Source organism: Conger conger, chromosome 11, assembly GCF_963514075.1.
Source record: "Conger conger chromosome 11, fConCon1.1, whole genome shotgun sequence".
Taxonomy (NCBI): domain Eukaryota; kingdom Metazoa; phylum Chordata; class Actinopteri; order Anguilliformes; family Congridae; genus Conger; species Conger conger.
This window is the reverse complement of record NC_083770.1, coordinates 35,436,780-35,449,487: the sequence shown is the minus strand read 5'-3', so window position 1 is coordinate 35,449,487 and position 12,708 is coordinate 35,436,780. Positions and strand designations below refer to the sequence as shown.

General features: G+C 41.8%; 1 protein-coding gene across 1 annotated transcript in view; it reads left to right on the top strand.

Annotated features, from left to right (window-relative positions):
- whrnb (whirlin b) overlaps window positions 1-12,708 on the top strand; it is a 78,848-nt gene that overhangs the window by 42,411 nt on the left and 23,729 nt on the right. Inside the window, exons 4-5 of the mRNA XM_061261176.1 lie at window positions 10,377-10,585; window positions 12,450-12,486. Coding sequence (XP_061117160.1) covers window positions 10,377-10,585; window positions 12,450-12,486 — 246 coding nt within the window. The remainder of the gene's footprint in view (window positions 1-10,376; window positions 10,586-12,449; window positions 12,487-12,708) is intronic.

Genomic DNA, 12,708 nt, shown 5'->3' with positions numbered 1-12,708 from the left:
TGCCTCATGTTGCTGTAACATGGTGGGACTGAATAACCCAGCTGATTGTGGCCAGACTGACACCACAGATGTGGATGAATATGTCGTTGTCATCTATGACGTACAGAGCAGCCCATAAGTATTTAGACGGTGACACACTTTTTGTTATTTTGGCTCGGTACTCGCCTTAAACATTGTATTATTTTTAATGATGTTCCAAACAGTTCGTTTCGGTAAGCATATTCTTTAGCCTATGTCTCTGACTATTTTGTTATTATTTCTCAGCCTCATAATGGCTTCCTTGGCTGTTAATCAGACACTTAGATGAATCTGAGAAGGTTTGTATTGGTTTTATTGAATTGTCTGTCAGAATCTGTAGTCTATCAGCAGGGAATGCCTTTCCAATTATTCGCCATCTGAAGCAAACTTAAGACTGACAAGAACACTCAGCTTTTTTACCGATTTATTGATATTACCTTTAGAGTATTGATCAAAGAATAGATTATTGCTGTTGCTTTCTGAGTTTCAGAAGGTGATGTCCACCAGATAGTGCTACCACCATTAAACTGTAGACAATATGAGGAATTTGTCTGCTGTTGATTTCTCCTTCCCCCCCTCAGTCAGTCTGTTTCACTCTATTCAAATTAAAGGTATTTTATTGGCAGGAAATACCAGTAGATGTTTCCATAGCATACAGGAATAAATGTAATCATTAATACTAATGTTGAAATTTTGGATTTGCAAAAGCTAAGTAGTTGCAATGACAACAACTACAGTAAGTGGCTGGTTAACAGTTGATTAGACTAAGCAGGAGACAATCCTCCCCTGGAGCAATGCTGGGCTTAAGGGCCTTGCTCAAGGGCCCAACGGCTGTGTGGATCTTTACTCTTCAATGTACTTTCAGTTTCGCATTCTGTCTTATCACACTGAGTCTGAAGGTTTCTCTGTCTGCAGGGATTTCTCTCTTTGCAAGTTTAGGCATGGTACCGTAGTTCTTCCACTGCCTCGTGGATGCACAGGGGACTGGAGCATTCCTACTAATAAGAATGACCTTTTTTACCTATTTATCAAGTTTTCACTTCGCAGACGCACTTGCTTATGCAGTGCAGCTTGCAAGGCCGTTATGGTAGGATACATGAATTTATTGTCAAATGAAGAAGGGCATGGGTGCAAAATAACAAGTAATGCATCAAGGATCACAGAAAAATAACATAGAGAAGCTTCAGGCATACAACAGTTTCCTGATATCATAAACACAGCACTTAAAATAATCAGTTGCAGCAGTAATACTTTATGATCACACTGTTATCCGTGTGCAATATCTGTGGCTGTAACAGCAATTTCCAAGAGCAGTTTAATATGATGTCATAATTTGCTCAGAATACTGATTGAAAGCTTCACAGGTATAAAAGCTCAAACTTGAGATGTGTGGACCTGACTGGAAAGACTAGCCAAAAAAGCCTAAATTTGCTATCCAGAAGTTAACAATCATGGCTATTTACCTCAAGGATGCTTAACACACCCCAGTTGGTGGACACCTGAGTCCTTATTCGTTCAGTGGTTCTTCAATGCGCTACACCTGTGGAACCCCTTAAGGTGCCTCCACGAACCATTTTGAAGGTACTCTGAGGAACTTGTGTATTTGTTAATGGTTAACTAATTCAAAGTGTATCCTAATGCTATGATTGCTAATGTATACATATTCATGTAACTAAATACATTAATGAATTAAAAGTTAATTTTGTGCTTTATGCATTTGTACCTCAATTAATTTATGTTAACAACTACATTAGTTACCAATTAATGTACCTTAAGTGTGACCCACTTTCCTCATCATAAGCATGGTTATTATGGATTAAATGGCATATATCACATTTTACAACCTCCTGAATCTTACAAGACCAGAGCTGCTTGTTTGACTTCGGTAATGAGCATGATTGATTAGTTATATTTTCACCAGGCTTGTTCTACAATTAATAGCTAGTCGGATTCATATGCGTGAACTAAGAGTTTTCTGGAATTTATTTTGTTCATAATATTTTATGGGATCCACTCATCATTTCAGATGGCGTTGTGCACAAAATAATTAACTAATTAATTTCTGCCTAAGGATAAAAACACGAGTATTAGAGAGGACTGAGGTGTCTATATTGAGAAAATACATAAATTTCGTCTGTCAGAGCCAAGAGGCAAAGAAAAAAACAAACGTGCAAACGTAATCAAAATATAGTCAGAGCCAAGATTGAGCTCCGCTGACATCTCTTGGAATGGAAAGATGAAGGATGTTCAAGCGCAAGCTTTCCGGGATGGCGTCAGGCCAAACGTGATATCGATGTGCACTGAGTGCTTTGTGGCAGCTGAAGACACACAGCGGTGGGCGTGATCAAACGGAGCGCTGCGGGCAACAGAAGGGTGAAGATACATAAAGCGAGTGATTTTCTAAAAAGCTTTATTCTGGGGGGTTTCTGATCATTTTTTCAGTACTCAGCCTGGTTACAGGTTAAGACGGTGCTCTTCACAAATTGGCCCTTCTTCTGCCTGATGCAGCGCTCCTTAATATTTCTCCCTTCTTAAAAGCGGTACCGCGTGGGTGGCAATAGATTTGGGCAATAGGTGGGCATGAGTAATAGCATTCTCAGAGAGGGAGCTCATCGGCTTAACTCAGGAGACCATGCGGAGGTAAGCAACAACCCCATTCTCTGTCCTCATACCTCATGAACAAAGGCAAGGGTTCGCTAGAACTGCCTTTAGGTGGCCTAAACATAAGGAAAACGAAACCGTTTCAGAATTTGCGTCCATCAAAGCTGGTTACATAAAAACGCATTTAAGATGAATTTGTCAGTGACAAATACATTGAGACGAAAGGCAATTAAATCAACCCACTCTCCATTGCTTAGAGTTCAATATATACATTGGTGCATTGTAGTTACAGGCCTCTCGAAGATGGGCTTAAGAAAGTGGGCTGTAGTAGGTTTTTTTTCCTGGAAAGTGTTAAGATATAACATCGTGGGAAATGAAAAAGGATACCGCTTTGTGAAGTAGAACAGATACTCCCCTCAGGGGCAGAATGGGCCAGTTTCAATCAGATCTACTCGACGCTCTTGTTAGCTGTCGGCCACTGTAATGTCCTCCCTTAGCCTTGTTTAATATTCCCTGTCATTCTTCAGCACCTGGTTATTCAGGTCTGGTCCCTCTGTGACTGTGATGAGATGTGATTCTCTGTGACTGATGAGATGTGATTATCTGTGACTGATGAGATGTGATTATCTGTGACTGTGATGAGATGTGATTCTCTGTGACTGTGATGAGATGTGATTCTCTGTGACTGTGATGAGATGTGATTCTCTGTGACTGTCGTGAGATGTGATTCTCTGTGATGAGATGTGATTCTCTGTGACTGATGAGATGTGATTCTCTGTGATGAGATGTGATTCTCTGTGACTGTGTTGAGATGTGATTCTCTGTGACTGTGATGAGATGTGATTCTCTGTGACTGTGATGAGATGTGATTCTCTGTGACTGTCGTGAGATGTGATTCTCTGTGACTGTGATGAGATGTGATTCTCTGTGACTGTGATGAGATGTGATTCTTTCTTGGTAGCATACTCAGTCTGGGTGCTATCTGGCCTGACACACTAGCCGAAACCCCTGTGAGGTCAGAACATTGGCACTGTAGATCAGCCCACACTAAGCTGTTCTGTGAGTTCATCTGTTTAAGACACACACATACTGTACACACACAATCTCTCACATACAAAAACCCATGTGTAAACTGAGACATGTGTAAACTGATCCATACACACATAAGCATGCATTGACCCCATGCAAACACACACACACACTAAATCACGTACACACTCACAGAGAACACACACACACACACACGTACACAGACATGCACATATACACCCATACAGATGCATGCAGTCACACACATGCACATATTCACAGATGCACCACTGTACCATCCTGGTGTTGGAATCTACTGCAGTGACTGTACGTGCACTTTGGCATAATTGCCCAATAAAGTTAATTGCCCCATTAATTACAGGCACCATCCCAGAACTCCCCAACAAAAAAGGATCTTGGCCGTCCTTACCAAAACCCATCGTAAATCTTTGATAAAAACTCATCCGAACTGTCATTGGCAACTTGTTTTTGCTATAAGCTGTAGAACTGATGAAACAGTGCGAGCATGGTTAGAGATAACTGATTTTAGATGGTGGCGGGGGAACAGGGGAGAGAATTCAACATCGTTTCTCCATCGCAATGCTTCTGATACAGATAAAGTCGCCATCCAGGAAGTGATTAAACATTTAGTTTGCTGTTATCTGGCAGGGATGGCCCTTTCATTGACTGGAAATGGGTGCAGCCTCACCCCTTATCCAACAGTCCGTCTACAGGACATTTTTCAACTCCGCTTAAACATTCTCTGGGATTTTAAAACTATATGTTATCTAAAATTAAATATATAACCACTACAACCTCTGGAAGGATAGTGTCACTGTGAAACTGCTTTGGAGTTACTTGAAGTGTATTTTCTTTGCGCTTTGAACCACAAACCCATTGATGCCACTACAGCGTGTGAAGCCGTCAAGCTGCGGAAAATCTTAAAATGTCCTCGGCAAAACAAACTGTCTGGGCCAATAATATTCATTCACTGAAACTGAAATAATATCACAAACTCCAGAAAGTGAACTCCTTTAACTGGTGCATTGAAATGTCAGTGGAGGGAATTTAACTGGAGATGGAGGATGGCTGTTTGCTGGAGTGAAATCTAGAAGACTTTTTAATGAAAGTCCAAGGTCTTTCCCCCACACACTTTATTGTTTTTGAGGAGTTGAACTTCCAGGTCCATGGTAAATAAATAGCAGAAAATTTATTGGATTTCAGAAAAAATATCACCAACTGTCAATGAGGATAAGCCTGATGGAAAAAGAATGATGTGCAATATAAAATGAAAATGGACTGTCCAGCCAAGGGCATTCATAAGCTAAAACTATGTTGTTTCAATAATTCAATTTCTTTCTTAAAATGATTGAAAAGTGCATAGCACTGTTTTTACACAAACATACTGCTGGACAGTTTATTATATTACAAATATGTTCAAAGTGAAAGTGCAAAAAGCCAAGGTGACGTTTGTTTGTTAATTCATGCGTTCATTCTTTCATTGTTCTTTCACAAATTCAGATGAGTCTTTTAGTCACCCTCTCATTCCATCAGTCATTAATTCCTTTACTTCATGCACGTCCCAGATTTTTGATCAACCAGATTATTATTCAGGATAGATGATTTGGTTATTTAAAGAAAAGGTCAGGGTGACCAGACTAAAATCAAGGTGGCAATATGTCTGTTGAAATGTGCAGCATATATATATATATATATATATATATATATATATATATATATATATATATATATATATATATATATATGCATGTATAACAAAGCAATCATGCTGTAACCTATTAGTATCCTGTCACCTCTTAGTGGAAGAAAAAAAAAAATTCTATTAAAGGCTGCAAACTTTTTCCAAAAAGTATCTTCACATTGTGTCTGGGTGTACTGTAGATAAGTCCCAGTTCTTAAGTGGTCTCTTCAACCAATTAAAATCCAGCTGTTGCCATCAATGAAGGATGGCCTCACAGTGATTCCATCAGCTTCCCAGACAGGAGTTTTAATTGGCGCATCTCTCACGGGATCAGACAGCTTCCGCTGATATGTGGCATCCAAGAGTTTGGCAGACAGATGTGCTTGTCACTATTAATCCACAGACACCACTGCTGTCTACAACGATATGTTGCATTCATGTAACCGATTCTCTGTGTCTTCTCCTTTTCTGGTTCCTCTTCAAAATCGGCACCCTTAACTGTGCTCCTGTTTCAGATCACCTGGAAGCAATTGAGTGTTTCTGTGGCTGAAAATAGCCTTTCTCCCCTCCCCTGGGAGCACTCATAACACTGTGAATGCTCTGTTACACCGTCTCCATCAGATACGTCCACAGTGCGTTTCACATTTCGCCCCCCTCGTGTGAAACATTTTACTCTGATGGCTCTCATAAAGGACAAACTAGCAGACTGTGTTACCATTCAACACAGGTGCAGTATTGAGGAGCTTTTAACAGTCTGTTGTGTGGAAGTCAGAAGAAATACAATTTTTTTTTATATAGGAAATAAAAGTAATATTTGAGAGTATATCTTTTTTATTAGCTTATTTGTTCTGCGCTCCCTCATAGCCGTTGGTATGTTTTCTGCTAAAGTTCTTATGTGCCTAGTCTTACCCTCTGTTCACAGAAAAAAAGGGGTTCTTTGGCTTCTCTCCATAGAGGAACCCTCTTTGGTTCTTCATGGAACCATCTATGATAGTTGTGAAGTGTGAAGGCTCCCCAGCAAAGAACCATTTTGCCTGGCAGAGAACCCTTGAGCAAGATAGGATAGACTGGACTTATCTCTGTGTTTTGTTATTTCATTGAACTACCACCATAGGTGACTTTCAAGTGACATTGAGCATAATCAGTCTGTATCTGGCTCGGATTTCTCAGTGTTGACATGTCCTTGGGTCCTTGCTAGATTGAACTTGGGGCCAGTTTTGATGTATTGCTCAATTTAATTTTGTTGATAAACACATTCCGATTTTTCTTTTTGTTTGATTTTTGCTGCTAGTGTGTTTCTTTTTTCTAAACATGAATAGTGGAGTTTTATTAAAATAGTCTGCCTAGGGCCATACATTATGTAGTGGACTGTTTGTTTGCCACCTTTATTTTAGGTTCACAAAATAATTTGCTTACAGAATTTTGATTAAATATGATAAAAAAGCAAGTGTACATGGAGAGGCACAAATACAAAAAATCTAAACAAAAACAACAAAGTAACCTTAAAAACAAAATATAATGAAGGTAACCAGCAAATAAGGAACAGTTGAAGTAAAAGGGAGTATAAAGTTGCTGGGTGGCTTGTTTGGTTAAGACACCACTGTGTTGCATAGATGAACCCCACGGTGTGGACAGAATCAGGGCTGTGCCAGTGCCAACCGTAGCTAGTAACCCCATAAGGTTATAAATATAGGGTTATAATTATAATAAGCATAATTGCCTATTTCATTATTCAGGGTACAGTCGGTCAGGGGTTTTTGTTTCAACACTTTTTGGCAACCCCTGCTGGTCGACCAGGTCCAACTGGACTGCATGCAAAAGCTGCATGTCTTCCTCTGACTCAACCCTATGCAAGCTTGGCTGTGGGCTGTGGTGTGAGATGAAGTAGGCTGGTGACACCACGTGAGAAGGGAGAACCGCAAATGTCTTCATTCTTCATAATTAGCTGTGAATCGTGCAAGAAAGGCTACAAATAGTTAATTAATTCATTCATTCATTATCCTAACCCACTTATCCTGAACAGGGTCGCAGGGGGGCTGGAGTCTATCCCAGCATACATTGGGCGAAAGGCAGGAATACACCCTGGACAGGTCACCTGCCAGTCCATCGCAGTGCACACACACCATTCACTCACACGCGCATACCTTTGGGCAATTTAGACTCTCCAATCAGCCTACCCTGCATGTCTTTGGATTGTGGGCGGAAACCGGAGTACCCGGAGGAAACCCACGCAAACACGGGGAGAACATAGAGAGGCCCCGGCCAACGGGGATTCGAACCCAGGACCTCCTTGCTGTGAGGTGGCAGTGCTACCCACTGCACCATCCATGCCGCCGCTACAAATAGTTGACTTCTTCAAATATAAAAATAAAATTTCAAGTTCAGCCCCACACTGGGTACCAAATTTACGTATATTTAAAAAAGTTTATGAAACACTATTTTAAAGGGTTTTAAAAGAAGCCACATACTTCCCTGCTGTCTGCAGGAAAGTGTTTCTTTGTAGGACAGCAGGAAGGTCAGTGTTCAGAAATTTAGGCCAGATAGGTATTATCAGTGCTAGTATTTAATGCATTATCCTCCCTGGTGAGTAAAGTTGGACCTACTTCCCTGCTATCAGATTGAATCTTGCAATACCCTAATATTGGTCATGGTCCAGATTCACTGTCGGGGCCCATTTCTGACAATAACGCTCTAACAGTAACAGGCTCCAGTGAGCATGACACTTGAATTCACAATCTGGCATTCCCAGCCCCAGGTCAGTGTAAATCACCATCTTTTCTCTCCCTGTTTGGCTGTGGACAGTGAATTATGGGACCTTTTGCCTGCTGATTCACTTAGAAAAATAAGCTCTGTAGCACCCAGATGAAGAACAGTGTGCAGAGGTCTAATCCTTTTTCTCTGTTGGGTGACAGCTCAGGTGTGTCTTCCAGTGGTGAAATGTTACTATTTGCCTTTTTCTCCATATCATGGTGTAATTTTGGACTACAAAGCCAGAGAGGGCCTGCACACCTTGGTAGAGTTTTTTTTGCATGTGCAGCTTTTTTTGAGGTTAAACTTTTGAATAAGTAAGGAAAAAGCCTAACTAATTTTGGACTGTAACTCTAATGCTGCTTCCACATGGATCACGGTAGACAGATTGCCTTTTTTCCCTTAATATAGATGAGCTATACCAAGCGCAATCCTCCTTTTCCTATGCATGATGAAAACTGCCTCTATATTATGAGACAATCACCAAGCAACATCACCATAGCAACATATATTGTAATTGCTGTTGTGCATTTTTTTATCCATACCATCCCAAGCCTGCCGGCTACCGGCTACCATCTACCATCGCGATCCTTATAAATGCAGAATAATAAACTCTGGCTGACATCTGACTGCGTTCACCGTTCATTCTGTAAGTGGAATACCTCATGTTATTCATGATTGAGGGACATATCCACAGGGAGGATGATGTCTATTACTTGTACATTTTGTTTGCACAGTGCCGTTTGATTACCTCCTGTCTCATGGCTAAGTAGATCTGGGCCACAGGTCACATTATCCCAACATGCTAAGGCATGTCTTCAGAATGGAGGGCACATGAGCATTGCAGCATGATAATGACCAGACAAAAAAAGCATTCAAAAAGGGGAGGAATATCATTCAAAATAGAAACGTTGTGCTGGTTGACCACTAGGGGGTTCTCCTCTCTCTGAACCAATTAAAACCATCCTAGTCCCATGGCACTGTTCTCTCGAAGGTGCTGTCCTTCAGGTGACGCTTTCTCTCATTTTGGGGTCAGTTTTCCTGTGTTTGGAATCTCCTAAAAACAGTTCACCCTATTTTTTCATCTTGATGCTGTTTGATTTTTCCTAATTTGGTGGAATTAAATCATAAGCATGCAATAAACACAATGCTTTTCAAAAGTCTTGTACCTGGACAAAGTTTATATACAAAGGGGTTATATGGGGTCATTAAAGAGTGGTTGGAAAAGCAGGTGGATCAGCTGTCCTGCATTGCATTTCTGCCCCTTATCATCCTTGCTCTCAACCACAGCATTTGTTCTCGCCTGAAGAACAAATCTTTCAAGATTTGTTAAATATTGATTTTGTTCACATCGGCAATGTGGTCATTGTTGTGCTTTCCGCTTAATTACATCACCGCCTGCTGTCACACTGGGATTACATTCCAAAGATATTGATCCCAAGGTTTTAATATTCAGGCCAGCTAATCATCTACAGCAGTCTTTCCAGGTGAAGGCTGCAGGCTTCACAGTAATGACTCATAAAAAGATGAACAGGCAATGGAGCGGAGACCGATCAGCCAACTCCCTCGATTTACGATGTCACCTCGACAAACCTAGGGCAGTGCTTAAATGAAATTTGAGAGACAAATTCTGCCTTACATTAAGGCAGAGGTGGGCAACAGTTATGCCATCTTCAGCTGCCTTTCTTGATAAATGCATGAATGACAGCCGAAGACTGCTGGTGTATACAGCCGTGTAGCTCATCTAGCCTGGGTAATTGGTGGAAACAAAAATCTGCATACCCACCCGGCCCTCCGGAATCGGAATTTCCCACTGCTGCATTAAGGTCTCTGGCTTCAATTAAGTAAGTGAGTGAGAATGATGAAGAGTTATAAAAAGTTAGAATCAGATTATTTCAGTACGGCATGGTCATGTTTGCATGTTTGACGTTGTGCAGTGGGGATGAGTTTTCTATCACCTTCTAACCAGCCTGTGCTTCCTGTGTCAGCCTAAACTCCCTGTGTCCCCACACCTCCCTTTTTACCCTTTTACCCGTATCAAGCCTTTTCATTCATTTTCACTCTAACAAACCTGTGCCATGACAACCATAACATCCTGTGTGTCCATACACCGTGTTCAGTCCTGCAAAGACAAAAACCTGCAAAGCCCTGCACAAACCCCATCATCTGGCGTCCCTGCGCCACCTCTACCCGTGCTGTCTCTCTGTGCTCCGGTCCCTGCCTGTGCTCTCTCTGACTGTGCCCGCCCGCCCACCCGCCCCTCCCGCCTCCCCCGCAGGTGGGCGATCAGATCCTGGAGGTGAACGGGCGGAGCTTCCTGAGCGTCCCGCACGACGAGGCGGTGCAGGTGCTGAGGTCGTCGCGTCACCTGATGATGACGGTGAAGGACGTGGGCCGTCTCCCGCACGCGCGCACGGTGGTGGACGAGACCAAGTGGATCAGCAGCGCACAGATCGCAGAGAGCTCGGCCGGGGGAAGCGTGGCGGGGTGAGGGTCCGCCCCGGAACAGCACACCCGCCCCCCCGTCCGCTACACGATCCCTCAGCCTGTGGCTGAACTCTCCATCCACGTCAAACACATTTCCCTCTCTCTCCACTCTGATTTTAAGAGCAAAGAGTCGTGCGCAGAGCTGCTCGTGTTAGCCGTTTCCCCCCTGTCACCACTGTGCATTAAAGAGCCCTGCACAAAACTGCTTAGGCACTGAAGCTGATGTGCCGTTAAGGCGGAAAACACGTTCATATACAACACTTTGGGTGTTCTCTGGCAGTTTTTCCTGCATTTACACTTGAGTGTGGGCACCAATCACCTTATACTGTAATTAACCCTTTGTTTTTTGGAATGTTTTTTCTCAAAATTCGAAGTCAGTGTTGTAGAACCCCATTGCTTTCAGTTAGCATCACCATTCACATATTTATCATTACCTTTAGCTGTCTTAGCTTTTGATGGAGAAGTCCAAACTGTGAAGCTGTTCTTAATTGGTTTCAGTTCAGCCTCTTACATGGTTCTGGGGGTAATTTTAAGGCTAACTGCATCCATAATATGAAAATGAAAGAGATCTGTTCATGAAGGAGAAAGCATACTCTAAAACCCTTCCAGCAAGGTCACATGTATCATTTAGAACTGATTGTAGAGTGATGAAGTCACTCAAGTAACCTTCTACAGTGATTATTCATTGCAATCCACCATGCTTTCACTCAGGCATATGCAGCTCAGTAAGTTTATCTTATTGGGCTTATATTTATTGAGGTTTTACTGTGGTATATTTGGATATGTATTTATACAAATTTTGAATGTAGCTTGTTGGTATTGTTGGCATTGTCTTCTGTCTTTTTATAAACAGTATACCCTGCTGTAAAATCCAGCTATGCCAGCTTGATCATTTTGTCATCCCATTAGCTGGTCTTGCTGGGTATGAGCTGGTCAACCAGCTAGTGCTGGTAGCTTGTCTGAGCTGGTAGCTAGTCAAACAGCTGTTTCAAAACATTGCATTGGTGAAACCATGTCAAGCTGGGAGAAGGTCTGAACTGGTTAACCAGATAAGCCCTATCAAGCTGGGAGCAGGGCTGAACTGGTCAGCCAGATAAATTTTGAGCTGGGAGCTAGTCTGAACTAGTTGACCAGCTATCAACTCTTTAAAAACCTAGCTTAAGCTGTTATGTTCAGCCGGGTAACCTTCAGAGAATGTAGTATGCTGAAGTATACTATTATATATCTCATGTGCGAATACTTGAAGTATAATTAAATGTTATATTATTATGAAAAGATTACTTTGTGTTAATTATTTATATAATAATGTTATATTATTATGTTCCTGTGCTTCAGGTATACTGAGCACACATTTATTTCACATGGGGTCTCCTTCATCCTTTCCTCGTCTTTCCTCTCCAGCTTCCTATCAGCAGACCTAGTACAGGCCTTGGGACATACTGTAGACATTTTTTGGGTACACGCTCTTGAAACATGCAAGGTCGCTTTTTGTCCCACAGTTTATGAAACTCATAGTAGAATGAACAATGGCAGAATTTTGCAGGTGTGTGTGTGTGTGTGTTTGTCTTTAGCGGTTTCTTTAGCTGATTTCTGTGGCTGTCATGTCGTGTAATTTTTTTGGGCTACAGCTGAAAGAACTATACTCATTCGCTGAGCTATTATTATGGGGCTAGATAGACAGTGGCTGATAGGAGAGGTCCGTTGTGCATTGTTGTGCAAGGCTGCCAGCCAGTCGACACTGAAACAGTACGTAGCTCTCGGTTTTGTTTGGGTTTGTTATGTAATCGGGGTCATTTCAGAAGCCGTTATCTTCACAATAATTCCAACCATTGATTTTTCCCTTTGTGTCTCTCCTCTCCTGCAGGCTGCCAATGGAGCGTGGAGCCACAGCATCAGGGAAGGTAAGAGGACCATCTCCCTCCATTAAAACAGGCTGAGACTGTGGCTTTATACTGCAATACAATCTCTGTAACAATTCTGTTTTAAGTGCCTTTACACTAGCTTTAGTTTAATTCATGAGGTATACACCACTAAAGAAAATAGGAAGCAACTATCGATTTGAGCATATGCTTTATTTGCCAATTTGGACTGTAGAATTGAGGTGTTACAGACTGAAGTGGTGA